Genomic DNA, 16,080 nt, shown 5'->3' with positions numbered 1-16,080 from the left:
CCGGAGACATCGGCAGGGACTGAGCACGGCCACGCTGCTGCCCTCGGGCCCCCGGCTCCCAGTGGGAGCACTGAAGCTGCGTTACTTGGAGTCGGCAGCAGCCCTGCTGAGTAACAGCAGTATGCGTGCTTTAGCAGATTACAACTGGACGGTCTCCTTTGCATACGTCCAGGATCTTTCGATGCTGGAATAAGCCACCGAGCCTTTCACAGTATGGCCTGGATAATGCTGCTTCTCCCTCAGCCCTTTACATGACCGTGTGGAGGGAACACTGGTTAAGAGCTCACCTTGTGCAAGTAAATCATCAGATGTAAACTCTGGCTCATATGGTTTCCCATTTAATATATCAAACACCTGTTGGGGAGAAAACCGTGGAGAAACATTATACATTAAAGGGACCAGGACAGGAGTCAGTTTCTTTGTAATGAAGAACTCACTGTGTCCTCCTGAGGAGGGCCTAGTACCCCAAAGATGGAGGAATGGGAAGGAGTTAGTCCCATGACCCACAAAGTCATGACAATGCCCTTTGGGCAAAGAAAAGCCCTGGGGGCTCTGGGGCCAGGAGGCGGGGCTCTACAGGGGCTTCTGAGGTGGGTAGGAAGACCCAAGCCAACCTTGCAGAGAGCCGGTGCCACGGTCCCTCTGAAGGACAAAGACAGTCCAGGCCCCCATAATTGGCCATGTGTTGGTTGGAGAGTCATCAGTAAGTGATGTGTCCCTGAGGGCCCTGATGAGGACTGAGCTTACGCAGAGCTTACGCTGAAGCCAGCCATGCCTCCTTACTGCCCCCTCCCCCCTAGGAAAAGCCTTCTGAGAACGAATTCCATAAACTTGCTCAAACTGAGGTATAGTAATGCTCACAAGGCTTGATGTTCTCTTTCCAGCGCCAGCTACATTTTAAACTAAAAAGTCTTAGGTTAAAAGGAAAAACACAGTTCCGTAGCTATGGAGACCTTTCTGTGTGCCCTGCAGTCACTCCGTGCTTGCTGACTTAGGTGAGGACGACATGGGGTCACTGAAGTGGGTTATCTTTGTGTGTTCTGTGGTGAGGCTTCTGGGAAAGCCAGGTGCTCAGCATTAAAGGGGAACCATGTGGTCTCTGCCAGGGTCACTCAGCTCAACACCACGGACCTCCAAGGGGCAAACAAGCAGTTTTTGGATGTGGAGCAGCACTTGGCCCTAAGAAAGTCGATTTTATTGTGTTGGAGATCCCTCTGCTACCCGTGTCCTCCCTCTGGCTCTTCTCCCTGGGCCATGAAGACCTACTCACTGCTTTTCACCTTCAGATCTCAGGTCACTGGAGTTTGGAGGAAGAGTTTGTCTATTTACTATGTTTATAGTTATTAAAATCCTCAGAAGAATCCCTGAGTTCTTTTTATGTAAAGAAATCACTTAGCAAAGTTCTAAGCAAATTGTAACATTTCTCCTAGCTTCCGAAATGGAGACGGGGACCATTCTGGTGTGAGCTCAGAACGGGAAACTCTTCTGTGAATTTTGTGTTTTCTCTTATGGAACCCTCTCTCACAACTTAACTGTGATCTGATTAGGCATACACTTTCATAATCATAACTCCGCTGACCTAGATCTTTCATGGATAGGCTTTTCAAGATAAGTATGTCTCTTGATAAGCAGACTTTCTTAAAAATAAAAGGCTTGTGCTTTGGGGAGTAAAAACCCAAGAAGACCATCTGTTCTTATATTCCTGAATCATTAGCTCCCTCCGGAGCTGCCATCAAACAGACTGGAGCCACACGCACCTGCCAGTTGGTGGCCATATCTAGAGGTGTGGTTCCAGGCACGACTCCTTCATCCTCTCCATCTTTTTCCCAAGAGTCATCCAGGTCATAGAGAGGCTCAAAGTTCTCCACCAGGGGATCTGCACCTGTTAAGTCAAGTTACACAGCATTAGGTAAACCACGATCCTGTCGACTCTGAAATGCCTGCAGAGGTCAGATTTCCAAAGGCAAAGCATAACAACTACTCAAGGCAATTACCTGGATAATTTTTATTACATAAAACATGCTTCCACTGAAATATTGAGAAAACTTCTTTTAAATTCTAATTTATTTTGACTGTAAAGATGTCTTATGATACTCTATATAGCCAAGGACATTTTCAAAGACAAAAGACTTAGAAGTACCCTGACCCTCACATTTAACTCTCTAGGACAGGTTTCAACCAAATGATACACCTTTAAGCTGAGGAGTAACGGCAGCAATTTACAGGGTCTGGGCTGCACCCTTAGGATTCAGGACCTAATTTAATGTTCAAGTTCGTGCCCACCACTGCACATGTCTCAGGCTGTTCTCCCACTTGCTCAAAAGAGCAAACTTTGCTGTATAGGGACAACAGGCTCACTTTTATTCCTGGGTACAGCACTGCCGGGGTCTCGATTCTTAAACAGACAAACACTGCAAAAACCTTCTCCTACAATGTATAGTAATTGAAAATTTTAGGGCTGATCTTGGAAAAATGTAGTCTGTTTCTTAATGTGCACCAAAAGTAACTCAGAGATTAGCGCTAGTTACCTCTTAGAGGCTTAGAGACTATTTTTATGAGAGTGTTTAGTCTAATGTCTAACAAACAGTAGTCAGTTCGGTACACCCTTCTGGGAAGAACTTGTTTTTATCTTGCTGGGAGATCATTTGCTTTGTGCCAACTTCAATAACAGGAGAGGGCCTAATGAGAGTCAGAGAAGGATCTTCATGCTGTTTCTTATTTCAGCCTTCCAGCCCGGGCCTGATCTAGAAGGCAGTGAGTGCCATCTGACCATGGAAACAGAATAGAAACAAGATGAACAACTGATGGGCTGGAGAATGCTAGAGGAGCTGAGCTATCTGTTCCTGAAGTGACCTTCTTCATGACTGGGAGCTCAGGACTAAGTTTTTCACCCAAGTGCCTTCATTTATATCATGGAGAAACTGTTACTCGGCACTCCTTTCATGGGATATTAAGAATTCAAGAGAAAGCATTTTTGAAAGGGTTATAGCTTCTTATCTGAAGGCATTTCTTAATTATAACCAGTGACTCCCAAACTATTCATACATACTGCAATCAGAGTCTCTTGTCCAAGAGAAAGTTTGACTTGACTGAGACAAAGAAAAGAAAAGGCTATTGTTTATTTGGATATGATTTTATTCACTTAGAAGTATGTGGGGCCCCCAAAGAAAAAGTCTGTGCATCTTCCTGGACTCAGTTTTTAAAGAGGTATTTAACTCGCTCTGTTTTCTTGAATTTATGAAGCATTTATTTTCTAAAAAAGTTTTAAAAACCTCTATAGGAAATCAGATAGCTCAAGGTTTGAGAGACTACTCCCATTAAGCATGTGTTGAGGTTCTAAGTATACAAGGCAAGAGAGATTCAAGGGTGAGCGGGGATAACTTTCTATACTTCACAGAACTAGAGAATTAAATGGAATAACATCTGCAGATCCTTGAGCAGAGCAGGGGAGAGAAACAGTAGAGAGAATAGTCTGGAAGCTCAGATGGACGAGGTGTGATTCATAGTTATGCCTTTACTGGGACCCCAGGACTGGGTCCCACAGGTCTCTTCAGTCTATTTTGTCTGCTGTGAGATGGGAAAAATAATAATGGTACTTACCTCTAAGGGTTGTTGCAGATTAAATGAGACAGTGCATCTGACAGCTCTAGCACAGTGCCTGACACATAGTAAGGTCAATAAAGGCTAGCAAGTTCTAGTGCCTCACATACGGTAGCACTCAATACACTGCCCATTTGTTTGTTCCTATTATTTCTACTTCTAAGGGACCTCTCCTGCCAAAGGAAATTTTAAAATGTCTTCTACCAATCAACTTTTTTCCTGGAGACTTCTGACATGATCCGAGGCTGGTACTGCTCAGATTTCTTTAAGGAACCAAATTCAACTTTAAGAAGATCTCCTGGCATGGGAGTCAACCTAAACCACCAATATCCAAAACAAACGGATGAATTAGAGGGTAAAGACTGACATGACCATCAGGATGGAGCCCAGGATTACGAGTCCCAGCAGCGCCATTCCAGGGGGCCGTGGAAGTGTGACTTATTTACTCCTGCATTTCAGCAGGAGCTCCGCGGCTTAAAGGAGGAGGCGGGGCTGTTCAACTCGGAGGAGTTGGGTTTGCATTCCCGATAGCCCTTTCCAGCTGTGCCCGCCAGGCCGCCTTCCTTACCTGCTGCTTTGAGAAGAGCTGCCAGCCTGGTGGACCCTCTCCCGGCTGCTATGTGCAGGGCTGTAGTCCCATCGTAGGTGGTACTGTCTACATGGGCATCACCCTAAAATCCAGCCCGCACAGGAAAGAGTTAGGGGAAGGTTCTCTCCCCCTTTGGTCCCCACCCTCTCCTGTCAGCACGAGCCCTAGGTCCTAGAAAAGGTCTTACTACTAGCCCGGTTGCTATCTGGGGCGGGCTCGGCCCCTTGAGAAATGCCCAGTTAGAGAGAAGGGGCCGATGGTGTCAGGGCTGCCCAAAGCTGACTACCCCGAAGCCTCGAGAAGCTATGGGATAAGAGAGGGGCCGCCGGGGGAAAGGCTGTGGCTGGCATCACTCCTTGAAAAGACGGCCCTAACGCCCCCTTGGGAATTCAGCGCAACGGCGAGCGCGCGCCGGCTACCTCCAGGAGCAGGCAGCCCGCCAGCGAGACGTTGTCGCGCTCCACCGCCAGGTGCAGCGCCGTGCGCCCCGACTTCCGCTCCTGCGCGTTGACGTCGGCGCCGGCGGCCGCCAGCAGCAGCAGGCACGGCATGCTGTTGCTCGTCACGGCTACGTGGATGGCGTTTAGACCTGCGGCCCAAGCACAGGGACGGTCATGCAGCTGGGAGGCTGCTCACAAGGCGGCAAAACTGCACCCCAGGGAGGGAATGCTGTCGACTCTCAGCACATCTAGTGTCTCTGCTCCAGGGAGCCTGGCAAGGCGCCGCAAGTCTGTGGTTCCGCGTGGAAACCCACGGTCTCCTCGTATGTTCTCAGGAGACACTGAGGGCAAATAAACATTCTTTGGATAAACGATGCTTCTACACCTCAAGACCAGCGTTTGCTCAGACCTCTGCTTTTTCCACCTCCTAACAATTCCAAATCATCTTTAAAGAAATTAGGGTGAGCGAAAGAAATTCTCGGGAGAGATGACAACCTCCGGGTGACTACGGGAAGCACTTTTGGGTGCAAATCAAAGAACACACATTTAGCAAGTAGCTACCAATTGTTTAGAAAGCAGAGAGAGAAGGTTATCCACAACGTCTGCTCGTCTCTTACCTTCCCCATTAGGGTGGTCCAGCAGTAGTGCTGCCTTCTTGTGCTTGAGTAAAATACTGAGAATTTTATCTTGTCCTTCTTTGGCAGCTAGGTGCAAAACAGAGTTACCCAAGCGGTCCAGAAGGCTCAGGTCGGCCCCGGCCCGCAGCAAGTCCTCCACCACAGCCTCCTGCTTGGTGATCACTGCCAGGTGCAAGGGTGTCTGGGAAGTGGAGAAGGGTCAGGAGATACACTGCTCAGCAGCAAACACTTGAACCCCCCTCTCCCTCCCCGGGCTTGAACCTACGGGTTTTGTGGCTGCCGCTGCAATAGATGGCGTCATGCCTCAGGGCCGGTTCCCATTGCCAGATTAACTCCTCTCTTTTGCAAGTAAGTTACTCCCTGTTCTATGTCCTGTGCTAATGAAGTGTGTATGCTGGACTGATACTGAGCCACGCGATAATTAAGATTATATTTACAATTCTTAATCGCTTTCTTGTTTCTCATTACAGCCTGCCGACTGCTGATACGTTAATTCTTCTCTTAATAAATTTAGTTTCCTTGAATCTGTAGCAGGAATCTATCTTCAGCTGATAATTCTGTATATTAACAAATCAAAGCAAGGCTACAGTTTTACTGAAGAAGGTGAAATGAACTAACTACTCAATAGAAACTAATTCACAAAGGTGCTGTCATTCTATATTAACGCGGAAAGTGAGTTTGCTGAAGTAAAAATATTTTTCCGTGGGCTGGCTCTGTGATGAGAACAACCAATAGAACTCTGGGGCACCCCCATTTTATAGCAGGTGTCAAAGGATTCTAAATGTCATAACCAGGACGACAGAACCATCTCAGTAAGAGGGCTCAGATGAACAAGCGAGCTGAATCGCTAACACCTAATAGGTGCATACATAGTCCATTTGATTACTCTGCCCACAAAGTAGTGCCTCGGTGAATGCAAATGAGATGTTTTGCAAACTGAGTGTTTTCAAAATGAGCAAGACAGACACAATCGCGAAAGTATCTTTCAAAGAACTGAGGCCACTGACAGAATAGCGAGATATTTTTATACAAATCAGTCTATTTCACAGGAGTCTGTGAAATCCAGTCTGTCTAGTGACAATTTGCCTAAACTTTCTCTCTCGGTACGCGATTCCCAGCCACAGCAGCGACAACAGGGTAAGCCACCGACGCCCAGCTGGTGCAGGACAACCTCAGCCCAGGAGGCGCTGCAAGATGCTCCTGCGGCTTCCGCTCCGTTACAGTGATAACTGCACACAGCAGAAGCCAGACAGGCTTTTGGGCCAAATTTCCATTCTCTCTTATTTTTTTTTTTCATCTTTTATACCCCAGCTTGAAATAGAATGATGTCCTCAAAAACTTTAGATACTGTAGCCAAGAGCCTTCTTCTTAAGAAATAAATATGTAAAAAAAAAAGTGCATTTATTAATATGACATGCTATTTGGGGAGATGAAAAAAATCTGAGAGAGAATGAGATTGTAAAAAAGATCTGAAATTATAAAATATTATACCACTCAGAAATTTGTAATTATCTCTTGTTTTAATATGATTTTTTTTCACATTATACAAATTCTGTTACTATGAGTACGAGAAGCTTTTTTTTTTTTTTTTTTTTTTTTTTTAAAAACATAGTCCCACTGAAGGTTTTCTATGAAATTTCAGGCTTTAGATCTTTAACCCCAGGATTATATAACACAGTGTGGACTGTGAGAGTATAGTAAAATATCTATATTTATTTCAAGTGTGTATGTTTACATAGCCACTATCTGGAAAAATACTTACAAATGCAACAGTTATATTTGGGAGTGGGGTTAGGGGACTTGTATACTGCCAGGGAGGGCAACTTTTGATTTTCCAGTGTATTTCCTTATGTACGATTTAAAGAACTATGAACATATATTATATTTATAAAAATTAAAAACATAGAAGAAAAAAATCCATATGGACAAAACCCTTCATTAATGTTACATAGGAAGGTATGCAGATAAAACAATCCATATCAAACACACTGGAGGGGTGATCTATGGTGGGGAGTGAAGAAGAGGAGAGGGCTTGAAGGCAAAAGATTTCAGAAATTTTCAGAAGAATCCTAACTCTATGCACTGGGATTATTTTGAGTGTATCTTTAGAGAGTGGGTGGGGAGAGAGAGTTGATCATGACAGATGGTCACAGAAATGTACTAAGATTAGTGAATGGTATTTTGGGAGATTGTCTAAGACAATTGCCGAATAATCCAAATTACTTAGAGAACTGTATAATTTTTCCATTGAAAATAGTTACCAGAGAAACTTTACAAAGGTAAACGAGTCCAAATTGCAGCCTTTTCTAGGTCTCAAATCGAAGTTGCCACTGGGTGTATGTTTGAGACCTAGAAGGCATTACCAGGGGATCCCAGAATCCTTGTCCATGAATGGGAGTGGTGCTAAGTTGGGGGAAGATGGACCTGTGTTCTCCCAAGAGTCCCCAGTTCGGAAGGCACGAAGTGTCAAAGGTGGTGGTTTCAAGATTTTTGTGTCTAGCACATCAGAGAGAGTCTCAATAATGTAACCAAATGATACAGTAAGGAGGTCAGCACATAATAAATCATGACTACTAATCCTGTTGTGTGGTGTCCTTTGCAGGGCCTATTTATAAACAGGAAAACAAGTAATTCCTTGAATCTGACCTACAGCCAGCGAAGCGAAGCGAAGCAGTCTTTGAGAGGAGGACCGAGAAGCGACACAGTGCCATTCATTCCCAGTTTTATTTGTACGCTCGTGCTGGTTGAGAGGAACAATCAGTCCTAAAGCCTGAAAGAATCAAGCTTCCAGGGCCAGATGATTCTCCAAATACCAACAACCCCCAAGATGGTATGAAAATTTGAAGACATTCTTTAAATGTCTACCTAAAATTAGACTTCACCCTCATTTATACTATGAGTCAGTGAAGAATCCCCAACTTCGTTCTTCCGTTGACATTAAGCATTACCACCAGGGAAGGAGCTGAAAGCCTTACATCAAATGGGAAGCTTATTTCCCTTATCAGGAAACACCTATTCACACATAACAATCTAGTGAGAGCTACATGTCAACCTTGTAGTTCTTTTGCTTTGAGGAGATAAAAATGATTCACATCACCTGCTTTAACAACTCAGAACTGGAACAGGTACTTTACTGTACAATTAATTGTACATGATTGTGGGCCATATTTTTAGAGTGACGGGTATGCTCGGACCAGGCATCTGAGCACACTGTCCAGGCCAACGAGGGTTGGGAAGTCACTTTGGGTGGAGCGAAGGGAAGGAGAAAATGAGAAAGCTGACAAGGGGCAAGACCAGGAGACTGGCACCAAAGCCATGTGGGGTGGGGGCAAAAGCGGGTGGGAGGGGAGAGCACCCCTTTGGCCAGAGTGGCTGGGTCAGGTCTCAGGCTCCCAACACCAGGCTCCAGGCTTTGGTTCTGCCAAGTGCAGCTCCAATTTCCTTTCCCCACCTGAGGTCTGCACGTGCCCATCAGGCAGCCTCACCGGGTCCCAGCTACCTTCTCTCAGCAACGTCTGAGGACCTCTGTACCAGGGTTCCTCAAGTTGATTTTGAACCCACAGAATTCCTGTTCAAACTTGATCTGAGCAAAACTCTGGTGTTTCCTGTTTTCCTTGATTTGAGCTTTCTGTTTTTGAAAGATGCTTTCTCGTCAACCAACCTTTTTTTACTTTTCTGTGTTCTGATTTCAGCACCCTTTATTTGATATACACTTAATCTAGATGTTGTCAAAATGTGTTTCAGCAGACTTCAAAATTCTTACACATTATTGGCTTTCCAAACTTAATTTTTTTCAATTGTATTTTTCTTGACAGAAGTGACATATTTACTCTAGGTTCTCCTGTACTGTATATTTGAAAGTTGCTATGAGAATAGATCTAAAAGTTCTTACCACAAAAAAAAAAAAAACGTGTAACTATAGGCAGTGATGGATGACAAGTAAATAAACCTATTTTGGTGATCATTTTGTGATATATACAAATATCGAATTACTGGGCACCTTAAACTAATACAATGTTATATGTCAATTATATTTCAATTTAAACAAGAAAAAAAAGATGCTCAACATCACTCATCTCAGGGAAATGCAAATCAAAACCACAGTGAGATATCACCTCACAACTGTCAGAATGGCTAAAATCAAAACCACAAGAAACAAGTGTTGGCGAGGATGTGGAGAAAAAGGAATCCTCTTGCACTGCTGGTGGGAATGCAAGCTGGTGCAGCCACTGTGGAAAACACTGTGGAGGTTGCTCAAAAAATTAAAAATAGAGCTACCCTACAACCCAGTAATCCCACTATTGGGTATCTACCCCCAAAATACAAAAACACTAATTCAAAGGGATCCATGTACCCCTACGTTTATAGCAGCATTACCTACAATAGTCAAACCATGGAAGCAGCCTAAGTGTCCCTCGACAGATGAATGGACAAAGAAGTGATACACACACACACACACACACAGTGGAGTAATATTCAGCCATAAAAAAGAATGAAATCTTGCCATTTACAACAACATGGATGGAGCTAGAGAGTATAATGCTAAGTGAAATAAGTCAGAGAAAGACAAATATCACACGATTTCACTCTTACGTGGAATTTAAGAAACAAAACAAACAAGCAAAGGGGAAAAAAAAAAGGGACAAACCAAGAAACAGACCCTTAACTACAGAGAACAAACTGATGGCTACCAGGGGGGAGGAGGGTGGTGGATGGGTGAAATAGGGGATGGGGATTAAAAAGTACACTTATTATAATGAAAAGAATAAAATAAATTTGAAAAAGAAAAAAAAAAAAGAAAACGGATCGACTCTTTGACAGATTTCTAAAATTTGAACTTTGCCTTCCCCCACCCAGCAGGATGCTGAATTTCATTGTGGAGTGATTTCTATTATATTCACAGATTAAAGGACCCTGAATCATAAATAATATTCCCAAGTTATGGGCTTTTAGGATTTAACCTACAAAACAAAGCACTGTATTTGTGCTACTGTTAACATTATTAGAAATAACACGTACACACATGCACACACACACACATGCAAGCAGGTACAAACTGGATTTTTCTTCAGTTGGCATTTCTGCTTACCTGGTAGAGATCATTTCTCATATTGATAATGTCATCAGAAATCAAACCAGATGTGACTTCTAGTAGATCCCTCACAAGCTGAGCATGAAGATGGATGATTGCTAAGTGTAAGACACTGGAACAAAAACAGAGTGGCACTAATCAACTAAAATGTTAGTGGAAAAAAAAAAGAGAGAGAGTCCCAAGAAAGGATCAGACTTGCAGACCGAACCTGGTTCTCATACTTCCTTTTATTCGGCCCCCAAATGTCTTGAATCTTAAATGTCTTGAATCTGAGGTGGGAATGTTCTACCGCCTACGCAGGCCCACTCTTTTACCAGGCCTGCCTGGCCTCTGGGGACATTTTGGTCTGACCTCGTGAGGCATAAAAGCACCCGGGCCTCGAGGGAAAGAGACATAAGTTCAAGTCCCCACTCTGCCTCCGTGTGATAGTTCAGGGCATTTTCTCTTCTAGCTTTTTCCTGGCTTCCGTTGACATATAGATGATGTATGTAAAATGCCCGGCACTAGCAACTGTTCAGGAAAATGTAGTTACCTCACCTAATCTTCCAGCCTCCTCCAAAATACAGTGTGGTGGCTTCTGAAAGATCTTCCTAGATCCCAAGAGGGGCGAATGGGGTCAGGCATTTAACTACTGGGAGAGGACTCTTGAGGTAAACTTCTGAAGGAACATGTGATTTTATTTCTCCCTTGCAAATATATTCCCTCTGCCTGGAATGGTTTTGCTCCTTTTCTCTGCCTGGACAGTGCCTACTCCATCCTTCATATTCCAGTTCAAACCTTACCTCCTCTTCGAACTTCCTAGGCAGAGCACATGGTCTCCCCTCAAGTTTACTGCTGGGTTATGCAACTGTGGTTTTCTATCTGTCTTTCCCCCTCTCTGGCCTGTGATCTCAGGGCTGGTCCTCCCTGGGTCAGCCTTACAGCCCTGGCACACAATTCAGGCGCTAAAATAAGGGTGACAGAATGAGCCTCAGGGCTTATGCTAATAAGGCTGAAAATACTGGCAGGTGCCAAGCATCAGTCCTAGGGACACAAATTTTTTTTTAAAGATTTTATTTGTCAGAGAGACAGAGAGTGAGCAAGCTCGCACAAGCAGGAGGGAGGGGCAGAGGAAGAAGCAGGCTCCCCGCTGAGCAAGGAGCCCGATATGGGACTCGATCCCAGGACCCTGGGATCATGACCTGAACCGAACACAGACGCTTAACCGACTGAGCCACCCAGGCGTCCCGACACAATTTTTTAATTGTTAAAAAACTTACTACTAAAAATAATTTGAAAGGACTCAAAAAAGTGGCTACTTTGGGCTTAGAGCTTCTATTTACCAGGCCATGCTATGTAGTTGACATATATGACCTGATTTATTGTAACAAGAAGCCCAGTGAGGTAGGTAATACTATCCTCATTTTTCAGATGATGAAACTGGGACTCGCAGGTATAACAGAACTCAACCCACGTCACTTAACTAGTGAGTGGCGAAGCTGGGAGCCCAGCCCAGGTCCAGTCCATCTGGCTCCAAGGCCACCTCTTAATCCCTTAAGCCATCCCGCTGAAGGAAGACATGGGTACTGCTCTGTAGAGCTGCAGATGAACCCCTAAGATAAGGAATATGCCGAAGTATGGACAGATCGCGATGCAGAGCATACTGAGTATCGCATGGTGGCAGGACATCTGGGATTTGAGGCACAGGCTAGATTTTGTCCAGTTGAAACATCTGAGGTGTCATGTTTTCCAGGCCTCTTTCTTAGCAAAAGTAAGTGCATCTTACTAGGGATTAACGTTGGCACAAGAGGGCCTAAAAAAACAAACTTACAACTTCATTACTTGAGAGAGCAAACGAATGATGTCGAGGTTTCACTACTGTCTTTTGAAATGTGAGGCTGGAAGAAGCCGTCTAAAAAGGGCCCGAAGTCTGACGCAGACATGATGCACATATACCAAGAAAAAGGTCATATTTCAAAACTGCCTAAAAATTTCCATGCGCAGCTCAGCATTTCATCCCAGAAGTACCTTCTCCCTCCCCCATAAATCCTCACACCCTCATGGGAATGTCCCCAACACCAGAAGTTCTTTTCTTTTCTTTATTGTATTTTCTGTGATGACTAATGGCTCCAGGACTCAGATTATTAGCGGAGTGTGACAAGTTCAATGAAAACAGCCCTGATATGTGAGGACCAGCAGCTTTCCCTTGGCCACATTCTCGTGAGGGTTCCTCTTGCGTCTCCCCTCTCCGCCTCCAGCTGCGGCAAACCCCGAGAGCCTGCTGGTAGGAGTATGTCTGGGGTCCCAGGAGGGGACTTGAAGGATTCATGTTCCGCTTGGGCAGGGAAGACTACCTCCTGGGCCGCTCCGTATGTGTCCTTACACGTGCCCGCACCTGCCCCTCCACGCACCCACTGAATGCATGCGCGTCGTATCTTCTCCACAACCCTCCCTCCATAGGCCGCAGGCTCCCGCTAGCTTCCACGTGCTCATCTTTCTTAGGCTCCTCAATGCCACAGGCCCGTAAAAATGTCACCTGAAACGCTGCTGTTCTGTCTTGGGTAACTGGCTGCTTTCTCTTGTGGTTCTATGCTGCTGAGCGCTAAGTGGATTCTTTAAGCCCGTGAAAACATTCTGCTGTTCACAGCATTACACAAAGCAGGCTGTACGAGCTCCTCTCATACTGTAGCACAAGGTCAGTGGTTATACCACATCCTTGGTTACGCTGCAAGGAATGAGAACAAAGGTCTCTGTTTGAAACCCTGAGGTTGGCACTTTCCTAAAGCGTTTGGATCAGCGTTTAAACCGAGGCTTAAAACGCAGCACTCAAGAGCTCCTCTACAGAAAAGGGTTTCTCGGGGTTGACGCTATTTTTGGAAAGTTTTAGGTAAGGCACTTGACTTGAATCTGAGGGCTGTTGTCTCTTGTTGTTCTTACAGGCTTCTGAGATCATTTTAGGAGCCTCAGTGAAAGGCCCAAGAGAACGGTTTTAGAAAGAAGCCAGCTGCTTTGCCAATATCAGCTCAGTGAGAGCAGAGATGGACGCCCGGTGCTTGGAATGCTCGCCTCCCCCACGGCGTGAGGGAGAGCAGACACAGGGGCCTGACCCAGTCGCAGACTGGTAACCAGGAACGGAGGCAGGAGCGAAGGAACCAGTGACTGGGGAAGAATGACAGTCGGCTCTTAATTGTTCTGTTGTTGTCGTTGTGCTGTCTTCTCTGGGCTTTGTCTTGAGTACACTACCATCATAAATATGCAGTTGGGATAACAAGTGCTTGAGGGATCTGGTTGGACCAAATTTTATTATTATACCATTTCAGTAAATAAAGCAAATGTTATTAATCCCGTAAATAAATAGGTTTATTAAATGTTATTCCACACGTTATCCCAATAAATAAAGCAACGTTTTTGAAAAAGTACCACCATTCCCCACACACGTCTTCGTTTTCTTGCCCAGAACGATGTACTCTTAGAGGAGGACTTGAGCTACGCTAGGGCCCAACAGGTGAGAGCCACCGGTCAGGGGAAGCAAAGTAGGGATTCGACCTTACTGACACATTACTGCCCACGATAGTCTTCCAGTGACAGGACCCAATACCTTTAAATGATTCTTTTTATCTCCAGCCAGTGAGCATACAGTGATTTTCTCTGTTCCTGGCCCTAAAACAACTCTTGTTTGCACAAGTCCTGACTTACCTGTCCCCATTCTCATCCTGCACTGCAGTGAGGTGGCGCTGGACAGCCAGCAGCATCTTCACATCTCCTGTCACCGCGTAGTCAAAAAGGGCATTGGCATGCCGCTTGGCCAGCTGCATAGCCTTCTCTAGAAAGAGGTTGTCTGCAAGGCAATGACCACAATCACAGGTGAGTCTCCTACACTTGTTCTACAGGTACGGCATGCTCGAGGTCAAAACCATCAGCATCAGGGTTCTGATACCTCGACACACATCGTTTGAGTTGCAAATGCTCCTTTCAGGACTTCTGCACCGTGTTCACTAGAAAAAGCACAATTGGACATTGGCTTACTGACAAATACAGAGGCTGATCTGAAAAATCGGTCTGTGGTTTGTCGGGGGAAACAAATTTAGAAATGTCTGTTATCTTAGGGGGAACACTCAATCTCTAAATAATGTTGATTCAATTTACTATTTGTAAATAATCCATCTCCTGATGAAATAATCCTTCACTGGAGTCTTAAACAACTCTCCAGTTAGACAAAGTATCAAAAAACACAGACAGACTTTCCATAGGTCTTCGGTGTGCTTGTGAAGTTTGCTTCTGGAAGGTCAGGGGAAGGCAAATTGAGACCTGCAGGCCAAAACCATGGGTGGCCTGTTTTTATATGATCCCCCCACCTAACTAACCATGCTTTGTACATTTTTAAAGTGGTGTTTAAAAAAAAAAATGTGATAGAGACCATAAGTGGCCAACAAGTAGAAATATTTGCCATCTTTCCCTTCCCTTTTCTCTAATGGGTACTGGTTCAAAATAGGCGCAGAAGTGCTCGGTCGCTCTTAATCCTAACTGTTCAAAGAGGGCATCAGGGCAAAAGGAAATGGCCTTATTTTCAGGCAAAGTTCTACTTCGGGATGACAGTCAAGCTACAGTCTAGAGAGAGGAGACTATTAAAGTTATGGAAACTTTCCCCTATTATCTGTGATAGAAATGAATTAGATGATCTTTCAGGATACCCTAAAACTGCATAATTATGATTGGAGAATGCATATGTAAACTTCAGTACTTTATATTCAAGAACAATACGGGGAAAATGGAAATCTCAGTGTGAAGAAAATGTTCAGACACATGTTTTTCAAAAAGTACACAGGACTCTGAAGAGCAAGCACACTGAACTACGTATTGATGCATCATTTTTAGATTAACAGAAAATAAACCTGTCTTCTGGCAATAGTCTCCACACCTCCAACCACAACCCATCTCCTCACCAGTCAGTACAATGTAATCATGTGTATGCTCACTTACCCTGAAACCTAGAGTTCTCTTCCTTTACTCCCACTGTATACGTCAGAGTAACCTCATCATCCCCAGTGCTGGACTCCTTATCTTGTTCTGCAGGTTCAGTTACTTTCCCAGGGAGGCTGGCTGCCTCTCTGTCCACACTCTTTCCACAACCTTCAGAACCATTTTTAGATGGGGTGTCTATTGTTCCTAAGATAAAAGCAAAAATATCAGCTTTTCCTCAGTAAAGTCTATTAAGTTATAATTTACTGTTTCAATTATCAGATAAAGATGGGAGGCAAGTTTACTGCAAAGGGAAAAGAAAACCAGTAATTTAAAATTCCTTTTAAAACAGTCAAATCATTACGTAACCTGTTTTGGGGCTATTTTAAATGCTCACTTCTAAAAGACACATTTTTACTGAGGCATAATTGACATTATAACATTACATTAGTTTCAGGTGTACAGTATAATGATTCAATATTTGTACATATTGTCAAATGATCACAATAATTAACATCAGTCAGCACATATAGTCATAAATTTTTCTTGTGATGAGAACTTTTAAGATCTTAAAAAATTTTTATTTATACTTCTAAAAACTGACATTTCATTCTGTTTATTTGTAAAGGAGAAAAAAGAAATACAGCTCTTCTGTGAATTGCAGGGAAGTGGATTTTTTTTTTTTTTTTTTAAAGTGGGCTCCATGCCCAGCATGGGCTTGAACTCACGACCCTGAGATCAAGACCTGAGCTGAAATCAAGAGTTCGATGCTTAACTGACTGA

General features: G+C 44.2%; 1 protein-coding gene across 7 annotated transcripts in view; it reads right to left on the bottom strand.

Moving 5' to 3' along the window:
- Positions 1-16,080, bottom strand: part of NFKB1 (nuclear factor kappa B subunit 1) — a 114,353-nt gene that overhangs the window by 4,246 nt on the left and 94,027 nt on the right. For 6 of the 7 annotated variants that reach the window (XM_045880673.3, XM_045880671.3, XM_045880672.3 and 3 more), the window contains 8 exons: positions 15,319-15,504; positions 14,035-14,176; positions 10,357-10,471; positions 5,247-5,448; positions 4,609-4,778; positions 4,169-4,271; positions 1,758-1,882; positions 288-354 (listed from right to left, as the gene is read on the bottom strand). In XM_045880673.3, the coding sequence (XP_045736629.1) occupies positions 288-354; positions 1,758-1,882; positions 4,169-4,271; positions 4,609-4,778; positions 5,247-5,448; positions 10,357-10,471; positions 14,035-14,176; positions 15,319-15,504 (1,110 nt within the window). The remainder of the gene's footprint in view (positions 1-287; positions 355-1,757; positions 1,883-4,168; positions 4,272-4,608; positions 4,779-5,246; positions 5,449-10,356; positions 10,472-14,034; positions 14,177-15,318; positions 15,505-16,080) is intronic. The other variant, XM_064584873.1, reaches the window with a different exon arrangement.

Source organism: Mirounga angustirostris, unplaced genomic scaffold (assembly GCF_029215605.1).
Source record: "Mirounga angustirostris isolate CCGP_5_RB_7025 unplaced genomic scaffold, mMirAng1.0.hap1 SCAF_2, whole genome shotgun sequence".
NCBI classification, from domain to species: domain Eukaryota; kingdom Metazoa; phylum Chordata; class Mammalia; order Carnivora; family Phocidae; genus Mirounga; species Mirounga angustirostris.
The sequence above is the reverse complement of the archived record's forward strand: the minus strand, read 5'-3'. Positions and strand labels throughout refer to the sequence as shown.